Source organism: Hippoglossus stenolepis, chromosome 9 (genome assembly GCF_022539355.2).
Source record: "Hippoglossus stenolepis isolate QCI-W04-F060 chromosome 9, HSTE1.2, whole genome shotgun sequence".
Lineage (NCBI taxonomy): Eukaryota > Metazoa > Chordata > Actinopteri > Pleuronectiformes > Pleuronectidae > Hippoglossus > Hippoglossus stenolepis.
The window spans coordinates 28,897,835-28,915,334 of NC_061491.1; the positions used below are offsets into that span (position 1 = coordinate 28,897,835).

A 17,500-nucleotide genomic window follows, 5' to 3' on the forward strand; every position below is an offset into this window, starting at 1 on the left:
ACACACACACACACACACACACACACACACACACACACACACACACACACACACAGAAGGGAGTTACACTGGCTGCAGACTGAAGACGCCCTCATTCATACAGACAAGTTAATTAAAACATCTCACACACTTAATTTTACAGATGTAATTAAAAGAGTTTCGTGTAATTCAAACACACACACACTCAGGGCTTCAGGCGTCAGGTCAGTGTTGAGTACTACCATGGTGCATGCTGGGAGTTCACTCTGAGAATCCCAGCCGTTCGTCTCAGGACAGAAAAAGCTTTGTTATGAACTGTGTGGTGTTTTCCTTCAGCAGGAACTCGTCACATCTGTCCTCCAGCTGACCCGCAACAGCTGGCTAACACTGTTAGCATTAAAACCACTGAAACACAACAACAGGCTAAAGTCTCACCATCATTACGACTGGTACAGATGCTAACAGATGTTAACATGGAAGTGGCAGCCAGCTATTTCTCCCAGAAACTCCAGGAACAGTACAGTTCCCTCCCAAACGTATATTTGCTCCCACTAAGTACAAAAAGCATTAAGGATTAAATGACATTAAAACTACAGATTTTTCAACTTCCCTCCAGAATTACAGCTAGCTAATGTCCCTCACTGAAACGAATGGAGCAGCTAGCTAAGCTTCGCTCCACAGGAGAGAGCTAGCGAACACACTGTGCTGAAACTGCAGAGAATAACAAGCTAAAACTTACTGCTACAGTTAGCATCCTGTATCTGAAACACTGGGTACAAGTGTACTCGCTAACACCACATTAGCTCATGTCTCTCCCTGACACACCATGTTTTAAATAATACATCAAAGCTCTCTTCAGCTAATTCAAAGGAAGGAGTTCCACTGGAGCATCGTATCATTTACACTGAGGAATGCTAACAATGCTAGCAGGCAGCTGAAGGACGTTTTCTGAAGTGACAAATGTCTGGTGAAGAAAAACAACATAGAGAATCCATAACGTCACAGTGTCTCTGTTTAGGGACTCGTTTCAGACGCAGCCTTGTCACATCCTGTCAGACAAACAGTTTATAATGATAATTATATGTCTAAGTATATAATAACCTGTTCAACACCTCAGAGACATGATGGTTTCATCTGACCTCTGCATGTCAAACTATATCTGCTGAAGGGGAACAGATGTTGTTCCCGAAGTAGATTTGTGGAGTTAGAGCAGGTTTACGAACCCTGCTCCTTCTGGGGATTCATTTCATGGCAGCTGTAGTTTTTCAGAAACTATTTATCAATATTTGATGAACTGTAAAATGGTGAAGGATTCAGCGTCTCATAGCTACAGTGGTTAGTGGTTTAAAAGAGATTTCTCAGGGAGAGACTGAAGACTGAGACGTTATAAGGAGACAATAAGGAGAATATGATGTGTTTACACGACGAGCTGAACCTCATTCAGCAGCAACTACACACAGAGGCTCTCTATAGGTAACAATATGTATAAATAGCTATACCCTCTATATACTGGGCAGTTCACTACACTGTGTAATAAGTGTAATCATTATAAATCGTGTCAAACAGCTGATTTCTAAACCTGAGTTTTTACCATTTCTTTTTACAAGCGTTTCAATGCTCTGATACACTGTCGATGACATTTTGCATTTTCAGTAAATGTGAAATCACTGTATATTGTTTTAATTCCTTTACAGAGACACAATGTGTTTGTTGTATTTACATTAAAAAGGAGACGACTGTTCTTGTCATTCCCTTTTTTTAATCAGACTGAACTGACTTTAGATTATTTCATCATTTGAGTCTTTCAACAAGTCAGAGTTAGAGTCATAAGATAAAAAGTAGAGATGAAAATGTGAGACTGCGTCATGACACAAAGGCTTTGATCTGAAACAGTTTCCCTAAAAAGAAAGCTCCTCTAACAGAGACAAAGCAGCAGAGGATTATTTTCAGAGTACAGTCTTGCTGCACTTTAATGGATGATGAATCATTTTTGACACATCTGGAGACTGGTGGAAACAGATGTGTCAAAAATAACACATCATTTCTAAGAGTGCAGCAGCTGGCAGGTGAGGATGTTTTCTCAAACAAAAAGCCACAGCAACAGAGCGGGGAGCCGATTACCCAGCAGCCAGAGAGACGGACCACATCTGCTGAACACTTCATCAGCTCATCACATCTGAGACGGATTCGAATTCAAACTCTCAGCAGTGACGGAAAATAAATCAGAAATTACATTTAAAACTTCCTGTGTGTGTCTGTTGAAGATCTGAGCTGATTCAATGAATTAAAAATGTTGTCTTACTGGCCAAAAGCTTGTGGACACCCAAACACTGCAGTAACATGAGAAAGTACAAAGTCATGTGACTGAACTTCAACAGATTCAACATGAGTGGGTTCTTAATGTATAGAAACTTTAAACACTGTATTTAACAGTGAGGTATCTTCTCTGTACCAATCAAAGAGTCCGTTTCTTCTTGTGCCTGCTGAAATTTCATTCTTTCTTTTACTAAAAATAATTTGACATTTTTATGAATCAGTCATCGGAATGTACCTGACTACATTTCTCTGTATCACATTCATCGCGTTAAATATATCATTATGAATTATTGTTAATGCAGTAAAATACTGAAAAGATGTGATGTCACAGTTTGTGGGTCACATGATGATATAAATGAAACTCTGTGTGTCCACATACATTTGTCCATATAGTGAAGCTCTGTTTATATCACATGTTCATCTGGCTGACTGTGTAATCAGCTGAATCAATTAACTCCGCCCCCATGCTCCATGTTGCAGTGGGCGGGGCCTTCCTTGACCAATGGTAAAGGGCAAAGCATCAAGCAGGAAGCAGCGGCGGCATCTTACCAGTGTGTGTTCAGACATACATCAAGGTAACCGCGGTGACACAAGCCATTTATCACCAACCCCCCCATCCCCCACCTAATCAAACCTGCATTAAGCTCAACCCCTCCCCTCCCCGTATAGCAGCACATGTTATTGGCTACTGTGAGAACGGGCAGACGGGTGGGCGGACGACACACACTATAGAAAATGAAACAAACAAAAAGATGTTAGACACATTTAAAGCCACAGTTACAATGAGCCAGAGAAGAAGGTTGTGGTTCGGAACCTTTAAACACGTGTTTCTGTGTTTAAACGTTCAACCAGCGTCAGAAGAAACCAGAGAGGAACACACCAGGACGCTGAGAAGCTAACTGACGATGATGAGGATTAGCTTCCTTCATTGGAGACCTACAGCACCTCGAGAGAACGAGCGAGAGAGAGAGAGAGAGAGAGAGAGAGCACTGCTGCCATCCAATCACCTTGACAATGTCTGAAACAGCTGATTATGACCTTCTCACGACAGCTCAGTGATGATCTAAAGTCTGACTGCCAGACAACAGCTCACTGTCCAGTGAAGGAGAATGAATCAGCTGTTTGCAGTGAACTGATGATGAAGAGAGAATGACACTGAATCAACCATCAAACCTTAAACCATGAAGAATCGGCAGCGATGACGAGCAGCAATGAAAACGTCTTCAGGACGTGTGTGTGTCACTGAGTCTGATCACGTGTGTTTCATGTGTGTGATCAGAGTTATGACTCATTTCTGATGCTTTGTACAGAAATATAACACTGAGGGTTTGAAGGTACTTCTAATATCCAGACTGTAAAAGCTAACTCTCCCACAACATCCTGACAACTTGCCAACAACATACTGATGCTGTAAAAAACATATTGTTTAAAAACCTGTTTACTGCAGTAAAACCTAAATCTGAAACACTTACAAATTAAATCTAATTAAAAATAATAACTGAACATTTTTCTTAACACCCAGTTAATGTCATCCAGACTTGTAGCTTCTTCAGGAGACTATAACCTTGGATGGTTAAAATATTATGGCTGATAATCAGAATCTTTGTTCAGAAAATGATTGATGGGATTTATACTTCTTGTTGAACTCCAAAACCACTGCAAACATTAATAATTTTTTCAACCAATTAAAACCCAGCTACCCTCACAACAAACACCCTAGCAACCACCAACAATTCTGAACCAGTCACACCAAGTAACAGCCTAAATACAGTTGGCCCAAACAGCCCATCATATACCTGGTAACACTTAGCTACATCAATGCAACCCAACTTATTGAACCGATTCTGATTAATGAAAAACTAACAAGACTAATTATCTATTATTATGAGTTCATATCTGATCGTGTATATTTATAATTCACCTCTGTTTCTTCTGTCGTTATCTACAGTGAACTTCTCTCTTCCTGTTAACAGATATGTTTTTAAACTCCAGAAGCTCAACATGAAACTGATGTGAGTGTAAATATAGAAACAGAATAAGTCAACAGACGTAAACAGCTCCTGGACACTTTCATGTATTTTTATCTGCAGCTTGGTTTTCACTGTGATGCTCAGTTTAACATCAGTGAAACCCATCAATCAATCAATCAATCAATGAATCAATGAATCAATCAATCAGACTGAGGTTTGGATGGAAGCAGAGCTGAGAGACAGAGTGAGGAAGGTTAGTGAGGAAGAGAGGGAGCAGAGTTTGACGTACCGTCTGGAGCTTCACTCAGAGCTTTGCCAGTCATCTCTCTCTCTCCGACCAACCAGACGTAACCAGAGCCGGTCATGTTGAGCTGACGAGCTGCTTTATAGACGGCAGCAGCCTCATCCTCACTGAAAACACACAAACACACACATGAAGCTGCTGTTTCTACGTCTTCTATTCAGACTGTATCATTATACAGCTACTAATATATACAGACAATACATAATATATATGCTCTCAACCAATCAGGAGTCAGTATCAGCTGTCAATCATGACGTCTCGTCCTGTTTTTATATCATCAAATAAATAATTACTACAAACCCCCAGCTGGTAAACACCTATTAACACCTTGGACACCAGAAACCAACCATGGACTATTCTTGGTTCTTTACTGTTGAAAGAGTGTGGTCAGCCAGGTAATCAGGGTGTTCCAGAGGTCCCTCTCCTCAGCGACCCTTTCCAGGTCCTGCTGGAGCATCCTGAGGTGCTCCCAGGCATGATGGGATATTCAAATCCTCCAGGGTTTTCTGGGCAGACCCTTCTCCCAGTTGGGCATACCCAGCCCAGAAAACCTCCAATGGAAGGGCCGAAGGAGGATCCTGATCAGATGACCAAGCAACCTCAAATGGTCTGTTTCAAAGAAGCTGGAGCTCTACTCAGAGCTCCCTCGTGATGTCCCAACTCCTCTACCTGGCTCTAAGGCTGAGTCCAGACAGGCCATGTATAAAAAGCTAATGAGCAAGGTGAGGCTCTGAACATAGATGAACTGGTAAATCAAAAGTTTTGTCTTTAGGCTCAGCTCTTTCTTCACCATGCCTGCATCCCCACTGATGCTGCACTGAACCTCCTGTCCACCTCCCACTCCATCGGACCCTGAGCCACTTATACTCCTTCAGCTGGGGTCGAAACTCGTCCCCAACCAGGAGAGAGAAATCCACAGTTTGGTAGTTGTCTAATAATGAATGTTTCTCAGTCTTGAGAAAAAAAGATGTTAATATCAAGGAGACAAATAGATAAAGTTAATGTGAAGTTGTGAAGCAGTATCTACAACCCAATAGAAACCAGCCCAGTTGAGATTAACCCAAATTCCCAATCAAATGCCTGATAACAACCTAGTAAAACCACCTGGAAACCAGGATGAATATCTGTTTTGTACAAACCTGGCAGAGAGGATGATGACTCGAGCCTCCAGGTCTTTGGCCTCCAGCAGTAGAGCTGTCAGGTTGGTGTCCTGGCTGAACAGCAGCACCTTCTCTGCCTGAAGGACCAACGTGCAGGGCAACAAGCGACGGCGCAGGGCAACAGGGAGCATCGTAGAATAATGAGAAACGTGGCAAAACAAAACACCACAGAACACATCGTAGGACAGGCATTGTTAACTCAGAACCATCAAGATCCCCTCCCATTTAAACAACCTGTCCCCCACCCCTTCCCGAAACCCAGCCTCGACCATGCTCCCTCTTACCCACGCTACCATGGGTGGAGGGGGGCAGGGCCAATAAACGGAGACAAAGGTGTTGGAGATCTGCTGAACTGAAAGAAAACTCAAAGTTGAAGCTTGACTACAACGAAGGAGGGGCAAAAAGTTGTGCGTGGTGTGTTGGCGCATGCAAACTGAGGCGCTTTCAAGACTCCAACCAACCAACCAATCAGGGACGTGCATGTTAGAGAGCGCTGATGCAACCGCAAATTAAAAAAAAGATTTGAGTGAAGAGAAGGAGGGGAGGAGGGAGGCGAGGAGTACAGGAGCAGGAGGAGGGGTGGAGAAAGTGGTTCATTTCCCCAAAGAAAGAGAAAAGGAGGTTTGATGTTGCAGAGGAGTGAGAGGATCCTGTTGTGTTCCTCAGATCTGCAGACAGAGCCAAGCCTCAGCCTGACCACATGCAACCCTTCACATGGAACTCAGAGGGGAGGAAGAGGGGGAGTGGGGGGAGGAAGAGGAAGGGCGTCTCTGCTAGCGAGTGTAAACCCATTCCCAGTGTGCAGGACTCATGACAAATCAAAAGAAAGAAAGAGATGGTGGAGAAAAGACGTGCCACCAGGATAAGAGTCTATCTCTGGAGCTGGGCTGGATTCTGGGCGGGCGGGGCTGACTGGTGTGTTCGGCCACTACTGGGCGAGCTCAGAGATTTGTTGGGCGGCGTGCATCATTTGACCATGCAAGTTTATACCTTGGGTGTTCTCCTGAAGTCAAAGTTCTGTTGGTCGAGGTTTTCATAGTTCCTGTTTTTAGTCTGATGGGTAATGTGCACAGAGAAAATATGCAGACACAGAAGAAGATTATAGACAGTCAGAGAAAATGAGGTAAAGCATATAACAAATGATGTGTGCTTCAAGTCAGGAGGCTGGAGGGAGCACGCAGACACACCACAGACTGTCCACTGTCCACCTGTCCACCTGTCCACTGTCTGTCCATCTGTCCAATGTCTGTCCAACTGTCCACTGTCCACCTGTCTGTCCACCTGTCCACTGTCTGTCCACCTGTCCAATGTCTGTCCACCTGTCCACTGCCTGTCCACCTGTCCAATGTCTGTCCACTGTCTGTCCACATGTCCACTGTCCGTTCACCTGTCTACTGTCTGTCCACCTGTCCACTGTCTGTCCAACTGTCCAATGTCTGTCCACCTGTCCACTGTCTGTCCACCTGTCCAATGTCTGTCCAACTGTCCACCTGTCCAATGTCTGTCCACTGTCTGTCCAACTGTCCACCGTCTGTCCAACTGTACATCTGTCCACTGTCTGTCCACATGTCCACTGTCCGTCCACCTGTCTACTGTCTGTCCACCTGTCCACTGTCTGTCCAACTGTCCACTGTCCACCTGTCTGTCCACCTGTCCACTGTCTGTCCAACTGTCCACTGCCTGACCACCTGTCCAATGTCTGTCCACTGTCTGTCCACATGTCCACTGTCCGTTCACCTGTCTACTGTCTGTCCACCTGTCCACTGTCTGTCCAACTGTCCAATGTCTGTCCACCTGTCCACTGTCTGTCCACCTGTCCAATGTCTGTCCAACTGTCCACCTGTCCAATGTCTGTCCACTGTCTGTCCAACTGTCCACTGTCTGTCCAACTGTACATCTGTCCACTGTCTGTCCAACTGTCCACTGTCTGTCCACATGTCCACTGTCCGTCCACCTGTCTACTGTCTGTCCACCTGTCCACTGTCTGTCCACCTGTCCGTCAACCTGTCCACTGTCCTCCTGTACATCTGTCCACTGTCTGTCCAACTGTCCACCTGTCTGTCCACCTGTCCACTGTCTGTTCAACTGTCCACCTGTACATCTGCCCACCTGTCTGTCCACCTGTCCACTGTCCGTCCACCTGTCCACTGTCTGTCCACTGTCCACCTGTAAATCTGTCCACCTATATGTTTACCCACCTGTCTGTCCACCTTCACACCTGTCCGTCCAACTGTACATCTGTCCACCTGTACGTTTGCCCATCTGGCTGTCCAACTGTCTGTCCACCTACACATCTGTCTACCTATATATCTGTCCACCTGTCTGTTAACCTATCTGTCCAGCTGTCTGTCCACCTGTCTGTCCACCTATCTGTCCAGCTGTTTGTCCACTTGTCTGTCCATAGGTCCACCTGTCCACTGTCTGTCCACCTGTCTGTCTGTTTTCAGTGACATTAAATGATTTTTTCAGTGAATAGAGGTTCCACTACTTGTCCACATCCATTATTAATAACTTTTATTTTATCTTAAAAACTTTCACTTTATCTTTTTATTCTTAAATCAAAGTCAAATTTAAAAATGTTCTCAGATAATAATCACCTCCATCAGGTCCTCCCAGATCACACATAACATAAAATGATTTCATACGTGAAGCTTTAATGTGCCTGTTTGTGAAGTGATGACATCAGAAAGTCGGTTTCAAACACACTAAGTTGTCTTATATCTCATATGGGAAATATTTTAAAAACATGTTTCACTAGTACTGACTCTGTCACTTTTTCAAGTACTTCATTTCTTGTAGAATGAACACAGTAAGATTATAATGGGGAAAAAAATGTTGGTAAAGATGTGAATCCATCTACGGCATTTAATTTTAGAAGGCGACTGGAAAGACAGCTACTGATGAGTAACTGTGACCTTCACAGTTTATTCCTTCAGCTGTATTTATTTTGGGAGATAAGCTCAGATCTGCTGCTGTGAACAGATCAGTGGTTTATTTTTAGAGCAGAGAACAGAAGAAAAATCAACCGTAAACCTGTCGAAGTCTGATCCTGAACAACAAACAAGTTTTATTTGAGTTCAATGCTCTGGATGAACTCTACAATGAAAAGATTTAAGACTAAATCATCTGTCCGTCTGTCCACAGATGTTTCAGACAAATGACCGTATGTCCAGAATAAGGTTAGCCTAGCTTAGCACAAAGACAAACTCCATTTAACAACTTAATGAAATGTGATTTATACAGCTAGCTTACTGTAAGAACACAGTTCAAACACTGTTAGCCCCTAAAGCTAACTAAAGAAAAGTGTTAGCTCAGTCAATCAGCACAGTTAGCATATGCTGTCTGTTTGATAAATATTAGCATTGTAGCCTCGCTCTATCAAAACAGAAAATAAAAATGTAGCTCATGTAGTAGAAACAGTTTGTTCCTCTGTGCACTAGCTGTCTATTTCTATTGATATGTTTCTTATTTTTATTCTTAAACTGCTATTTTGTTACTTAGACTAAAAAACGACTTTGCCTACAGTCCATATCTACCATCACTAAAACGATTCACATTAGCTCTGTATGCTAGCTGTTACCTGTGGCCTAATTAAGGGGCCGCATCCTCCGAAGGACTCTGTAAAAAAGAAGGCGGGGCCTCTGGAGGCTGAGCTGCAGTGAAATGTTTGTTTTAATTTTTTTCTCTATTTGAATTTTCTTCACTATTTGCTGCTATTATTGTTTTTCATGCATATATTTGTATATATTTTGACACTTCCATATCTTGACTAGAGAGACAAGCCTCTTACAATTTCATTGTACCTTCGTATAATGACAACCTTGAATCTTTGAGTCTTGAATGTATCTGTGTCACCAGCTTGGCTCTTACAGTTGCATCATCAGCTACTTTGAGCGGCTACATCAGCTCAGTCAAGTGAACAGCGAGCTCGTTAGGACGGACCCTTCTGTCAGATCCATTTGAAGGAGCCTTTGAAATGGGGAAGCCAAATCGTACCGCTGTCTTTAATTGCAGCGTCTGAACTGGGACAAAGCTACTGTCCATCTTAGCTTCGTCTTTCTGTTGAGTTACTCAGCCTGTCCAGTTGTGTTCTATTATTGAAGAAACACACACAACTCACTCAGCAGAGTCCTGATCCGACACCTGAACACATTCTCTAACACAAACTGTGTCTGATCCAACACATTTACCTCTTTTATTCCAAAATTAGCAGGTTTTTCAAACGTGGTACAGATGGCGTTCTCACATCTCGCAGTATTGCCTGATTAGTGCGTTCACATTTCCATCGCTGCCAATCAGAGCCGATAAAGAGTTTAAGTTCTGCTTCCTCATTTTAGTTCATCAGACCAACACCAGGACAAAGCTCCAACAAAACATCTACAGGACCATGAATCCACAGACGTCCCACCGTCACGGTTCTCCAGGTGCCGGAGACAAAGGTTTCATCTGGATTCAGTGTGTTTAAGGTTTTAAATGTTGTAAATGTCCTGTAACATTCTCGAACAAACTTCTCACACAAAAACACAAACATCAGTAAACAACAAGCTAATGTTTTCTTTCTAAATAAACTGCAGCTCATTAGAAGCCTCCTCCCATATACCAGGTCAGTAAAGTTTAATTTTCTCTGAGCCGAGGATGAACCGATCTGTCCTCTCAGGAAACGTCCTGTGATGTTGAGCCGGAGCGGCGGCGGAGCGTCCCATTAGTCCTCGAACCACTCCAAACGTTAATCTCATTAAATTTACATCAGCAGTCCCTGAACACCACACACACACACAAACACACGTTGATACTTCTATCTTAGTGAGGACATTGGCATAATGCATTCCCTAGCCCCCCACACCTAACCTTAGCCATCAAAACTAAATACCTAACCCTAACCCAAACCTAAAACCAAGTCTTAACCCTCAAACAGTTCATTGAAAGAGCGAGGACCGGTCAAAATGTCCTCACTCTGTAGGTCTATGCTTAAAATGGTCCTCACAAAGTAATAAGTACAGGAACACACATACACACACGTACGCATACGTACGCACACGATGTAACAAATTATGTTATATTCTCACCAGTCTGCAAAATACCAACTGTGTTTTAAGAAAAACATGTTTGATTCACAATGTCCAGGGGACGTACTACACTACCCACAATCCTCAGGTGTTGTAAAGACGTCTCTGACTGGTGGAGTTCACTGTTACCATGGAAATATTTACCACAATGAAAATCCTGTTGGCTACAATCAGATGGTTCATGTTACTACACAAATTAAAACACTAATCAAACATCAATATATTACAACACCATATTAACAAGGTGCAACTGATGAAGAAGCAGCAGGAAGTTAAATCTCACGGTTCATCTCGTCGCTGCTCGGTTTGTATAAAGATTTTCTGAATGAGAAATTGAACCAGAGCGTTGACGGTGGACGCTCACGGTGACGGTGGACGCTCACGGTGACGGTGGACGCTCACGGTGACGTTACACTCTGAAACGTCGCTAACATTTCTACAGGTGAACTCCAGAGAGAGAATGACTGCGATTGATTAGCAAGAGCCCAGCTGGCTAGCATGTTAGCAGTTAGCTTTCCACTTACACATCTTGAACGAAATATATCATTAAACAGCGTGGATTCATTTCTTTGTAAAGTGTAAGGTTTAAAATCTGCTTTACTTTATGGATTAAAACAACGTTTACTGTGAAGCATCCGCAGAATTAGCCACATGCTAGCTCGTAGCTCGTTGTGTCGCTGGCTCGTTAACTGTAATTTCATATGATGATACAGACGAGGGTTCACTTGAAGTTAATGGATGAATACAGAGCGTGAGCTGCTGCTGTGATGTTTATTACATTATGAATCACAAATGTTTAATTCAGAAACTCACCTACTTTAACTCGTGTGCTGTAATATTCATGTCTCCTCTAATATTCATGAAGGTCTTTGGCTCAAACTGTGAAACAGGAAGTCACATTTAAACTTCACTAAACTTTCCTTCTCTTCATTATGAAATATTGTCCACTCTTTTCTTTTTCTTATTTTGAGGCTCAGGGTTAAGACGTTATTTGTTGTTGATAAAATATCCAGAGGTCCTGAGGTTCCACACCAGAGAAGAGACGGACGTGTGGACAGACGGTCGGACAGAGACACAGACAGGTGGTTGAACAGCTGTGACAGAAGCAGCTGAGATGTGTTCGCACGACTCCGACTCTCCATCGGTGTCGAGCTGATGAAACCAGACAACAGACGGAGGTGAAGAACTGAGAGATGACATGACGGACAGAGAGAGACAGAGAGAGAGTGAGGACAGAGACAGAGAGAGAGAGAGAGAGAGAGGGAGAGACAGAGTGAGGACAGAGACAGAGACAGAGAGGGAGACAGAGAGAGAGAGAGGGAGAGAGAGAGAGAGAGAGAGAGAGAGAGAGAGAGAGAGAGAGAGAGAGAGAGAGAGAGACAGAGAGAGAGAGAGAGAGAGACAGAGAGAGAGAGAGAGAGACAGACAGAGAGAGAGACAGAGAGAGACAGAGAGAGACAGAGAGACAGAGAGAGAGTGAGACAGAGACAGAGACAGAGAGACAGAGAGAGAGAGAGGGAGACAGAGAGAGACAGAGAGAGAGAGAGACAGAGACAGAGACAGAGAGGAGACAGAGAGAGAGAGGGAGACAGAGAAAGAGAGAGAGAGAGAGAGAGACAGAGAGAGAGTGAGGACAGAGACAGAGACAGAGAGAGGGAGACAGAGAGAGAGAGGGAGACAGAGAGAGAGAGAGAGAGAGACAGAGAGAGAGACAGAGAGAGAGAGAGAGAGACAGAGAGAGAGAGAGACAGAGAGAGAGAGAGAGAGAGAGAGAGACAGAGACAGAGACAGCGAATAGATGAAAAATAAAAAGCAGTCAAACCTCCACCAGGTTATTTTACATGTAGAAATGTTTCACTGAAGATTGATGAGAAAAGAATGAAAATGGTTTTATTTCTTTGTTTGTTTCCTGATCAGATAAAAACATTTGTAACAAAAGGGATTTACTCAGATCAAAGATCAAAGATCAATAATCATCATCAGATTTATTCCAGAGAAACACAAACACTAAGTTCACTTGGTGGAAATCTAGAAAGAAACAGAAGAAAACGCAGCGATGAAAGACAAGCTGCAGTGAAGCCAGGAGAATGATGGAGGGATGATGAGGGATGATGGAGGGATGGTGGAGGGATGGTGGAGATGAGGGATGGTGGAGGGATGGTGGGGGATGATGAGGATGGTGGAGGGATGATAGAGGATAGAGGATGGTGGAGGATGATAGAGGGATGAGAGGATGATGAGGATGATGGAGGGATGGGGATGGAGGGATGATGAGGGATGATGGAGGGATGGTGGAGGGATGGTGGAGGGATGATAGAGGGATGATGAGGGATGATGGAGGGATGATGGAGGGATGATAGAGGGATGATAGAGGGATGATAGAGGATGATGGAGGGATGGTAGAGGGATGATAGAGGGATGGTGGAGGGATGATGGAGGGATGATGGAGGGATGATAGAGGGATGGTGGAGGGATGGTGGAGGGATGATGAGGATGGTGGAGGGATGATGAGGATGGTGGAGGGATGGTGGAGGGATGATGAGGATGTGGAGGGATGATAGAGGATGATAGAGGGATGGTGGAGGGATGATAGAGGGATGATGAGGATGATGAGGGATGGTGGAGGGATGGTGGAGGGATGATGAGGGATGATGGAGGGATGGTGGAGGGATGGTGGAGGGATGATGGAGGGATGATAGAGGGATGATAGAGGGATGATGGAGGGATGATGGAGGGATGATAGAGGGATGATGGAGGGATGATAGAGGGATGATAGAGGGATGATGGAGGGATGGTAGAGGGATGATAGAGGGATGGTGGAGGGATGATGGAGGGATGATGGAGGGATGATAGAGGGATGGTGGAGGGATGGTGGAGGGATGATAGAGGGATGATAGAGGGATGATAGAGGGATGATGGAGGGATGGTGGAGGGATGATAGAGGGATGGAGGGATGATAGAGGGATGGTGGAGGGATGATAGAGGATGGGAGGGATGATAGAGGGATGATAGAGGGATGATAGAGGGATGGTGGAGGGATGATAGAGGGATGATAGAGGGATGGTGGAGGATGATGGAGGGATGATAGAGGGATGATGGAGGGATGATAGAGGGATGATGGAGGGATGATAGAGGGATGATAGAGGGATGATAGAGGGATGATAGAGGATGGTGGAGGGATGATGGAGGGATGATAGAGGGATGATGGAGGGATGATAGAGGGATGATGGAGGGATGATAGAGGGATGATAGAGGGATGATAGAGGGATGGTGGAGGGATGATAGAGGGATGGTGGAGGGATGATAGAGGGATGATAGAGGGATGATAGAGGGATGTGGAGGGATGATAGAGGGATGGTGGAGGGATGATAGAGGGATGATAGAGGGATGATAGAGGGATGGTGGAGGGATGATAGAGGGATGATAGAGGATGGTGGAGGGATGATAGAGGGATGATGGAGGGATGATAGAGGGATGATAGAGGGATGATAGAGGGATGGTGGAGGGATGATAGAGGGATGATGGAGGGATGATGGAGGGATGATAGAGGGATGATAGAGGGATGGTGGAGGGATGATAGAGGGATGATAGAGGGATGGTGGAGGGATGATAGAGGGATGATGGAGGGATGATAGAGGGATGATAGAGGGATGATAGAGGGATGATAGAGGGATGATGGAGGGATGATAGAGGGATGATAGAGGGATGATGGAGGGATGATAGAGGGATGATAGAGGGATGATAGAGGGATGATGGAGGGATGGAGAGGATGATAGAGGGATGGTGGAGGGATGATGGAGGGATGATGGAGGGATGATAGAGGGATGGTGGAGGGATGGTGAGGGATAGAGGATGATGGAGGGATGATGGAGGGATGGTGGAGGGATGATAGAGGGATGATGGAGGGATGATAGAGGGATGGTGGAGGGATGGTGGAGGGATGATGGAGGGATGATGGAGGGATGGTGGAGGGATGATAGAGGGATGGTGGAGGGATGATAGAGGGATGATGGAGGGATGATGGAGGGATGGTGGAGGGATGATAGAGGGATGGTGGAGGGATGATAGAGGGATGGTGGAGGGATGGTGGAGGGATGATAGAGGATGATGGAGGGATGATAGAGGGATGATGGAGGGATGGTGGAGGGATGATGGAGGGATGATAGAGGGAATAGAGGGATGATGGAGGGATGATGGAGGGATGATAGAGGGATGATAGAGGGATGATGGAGGGATGGTGGAGGGATGATAGAGGGATGATGGAGGGATGATGGAGGGATGATGGAGGGATGTTGGAGGGATGATAGAGGGATGATGGAGGGATGATGGAGGGATGATAGAGGGATGGTGGAGGGATGGTGGAGGGATGATAGAGGGATGATGGAGGGATGATAGAGGGATGATAGAGGGATGATAGAGGGATGATGGAGGGATGATGGAGGGATGGTGGAGGGATGGTGGAGGGATGATGGAGGGATGGTGGAGGGATGGTGGAGGGATGATAGAGGGATGATGGAGGGATGATAGAGGGATGATGGAGGGATGATGGAGGGATGATGGAGGGATGATGGAGGGATGGTGGAGGGATGATGGAGGGATGATGGAGGGATGATAGAGGGATGATAGAGGGATGATGGAGGGATGATGGAGGGATGATAGAGGGATGATGGAGGGATGATGGAGGGATGATGGAGGGATGATAGAGGGATGATAGAGGGATGATAGAGGGATGATGGAGGGATGATGGAGGGATGATGGAGGGATGATGGAGGGATGATGGAGGGATGGTGGAGGGATGATGGAGGGATGGTGGAGGGATGGTGGAGGGATGATGGAGGGATGATAGAGGGATGATGGAGGGATGATGGAGGGATGATGGAGGGATGATAGAGGGATGATGGAGGGATGGTGGAGGGATGATGGAGGGATGGTGGAGGGATGATGGAGGGATGATGAGGGATGAAACACACACACAGACCCACACACTGTGTATGTACGTGTATGTGTGACTGTGTATGTGTGTCTGTGTCTGTCTCTCTGTGTGTGTGTCCCTCTGTGTGTGTGTCTCTGTGTGTGTCCCTCTGTGTGTGTGTCTGTGTGTGTCTGTGTTGTCTGTGTCTCTGTGTGTGTGTCCCTCTGTGTGTGTGTCTGTGTGTGTCTGTGTGTGTCTGTGTCTCTATGTCTCTGTGTGTGTGTCTGTGTCTCTGTGTGTGTCTGTGTGTGTCTTTGTGTCTGTGTGTGTCTGTGTGTCTGTGTGTGTGTGTCTGTGTCTCTGTGTGTGTCTGTGTGTCTGTGTGTCTGTGTGTGTCTGTGTGTCTGTGTGTCTGTGTCTCTGTGTGTGTCTCTATGTCTCTGTGTGTGTCTGTGTGTGTCTGTATGTCTATGTGTGTCTGTGTGTCTGTGTGTGTCTGTGTGTGTCTGTATGTCTGTGTGTGTCTGTGTGTGTCTGTGTCTCTGTGTCTCTATGTCTCTGTGTGTCTCTGTGTGTCTCTGTGTCTCTGTGTGTCTCTGTGTGTCTGTCTCTGTGTGTGTCTGTGTGTGTCTGTGTCTCTGTGTGTCTCTATGTCTCTGTGTGTGTCTGTGTGTCTGTGTCTCTGTGTGTCTCTATGTCTCTGTGTGTGTCTCTATGTGTCTGTGTCTCTGTGTGTGTCTGTGTGTCTGTGTCTCTGTGTGTCTCTATGTGTCTGTGTCTCTGTGTGTGTCTGTGTGTGTCAGCTGACCTTGGTCTCTCTCTCCTCCAGCAGTGTCTCCAGTCTCTTCTGTGCAGCTCGTCCTTCGTGGTCGTCGCTGACGATGAGGATGATGTGGTTCCACCTGAACTCTCTCATGAGGTCGAACCAGACCTGAGCCTGGTGTGAATACGGAGGAACCGTCCTCAGGAAGGACAGGTGGATGCTCTGGGGACCACGACCAACGTGTTAGTGTTGAGAACTTTATTAACAATGACACACAACCAGAGGAAGGAAGTAACACAAATATCTGTACTTTGATTTGATTTGAAGTCTCAGTCGATAGAAATAATCTTCAGAGGGAAACTTTTAAACTTCAGAGCCTGAACTTTTATATTTTTACTGGAGTAAAGCGGCTGAATCAGTACTTTTACTTTTACTTGAGGAGTATCTGAGCCTCTGCTTGGGTAAAGAATGTGTGGACTTTTGCCTCCTTTGCTGAAAACACACGTCACATGACCGTTCACATCCACTGGTCACGTGATGTAAACAGGAAGTAGATTGTCTCTGCAGCTGGTTGCTTAGTAACAGAAATTCCTCTGAAGGAGGAGCAGTGATGGTGAAGAGTCAGAGCAGGGACGACGAGGTGGAACTGTTACCGACAGGAAGTGTTAGAAACAGGAAGTGTTAGAAACAGGAAGTGTTAGAAACAGGAAGTGTTAGAAACAGGAAGTGTTAGCTTTGTGTTCACCGCTGGTAGTCGAGTCACGTGACTGATGAGAACCAATCAGGAAGAGAACGTGTCATCGTTTACTAAAGTCTCAGTTTCTGTTCAGACTGAAACTCAAACCCAGAGTTTTCAAACTGACACGAGACCAGTTTACACAAGTCTCTGATCCAGAGGCTGGAAAACTCCAGCAGGCGTAACCATAGCAACAGATGCTCCCTGCACAGTGACAGTATTTGGTGAAGTATATGGTGGAGATACATTTAGCTGATCATCACAGGACAATTATTTCGACTTGAATGTAAAAAA

At 45.2% G+C, this 17,500-nt stretch overlaps 1 protein-coding gene across 1 annotated transcript in view; it reads right to left on the reverse strand.

Annotated features, from left to right (window-relative positions):
* grin1b (glutamate receptor, ionotropic, N-methyl D-aspartate 1b) overlaps positions 1-17,500 on the reverse strand; it is a 40,002-nt gene that overhangs the window by 14,817 nt on the left and 7,685 nt on the right. Inside the window, exons 4-7 of the mRNA XM_047341482.1 lie at positions 16,516-16,692; positions 6,720-6,782; positions 5,709-5,806; positions 4,554-4,676 (exon numbers count right to left, since the gene is read on the reverse strand). Coding sequence (XP_047197438.1) covers positions 4,554-4,676; positions 5,709-5,806; positions 6,720-6,782; positions 16,516-16,692 — 461 coding nt within the window. The remainder of the gene's footprint in view (positions 1-4,553; positions 4,677-5,708; positions 5,807-6,719; positions 6,783-16,515; positions 16,693-17,500) is intronic.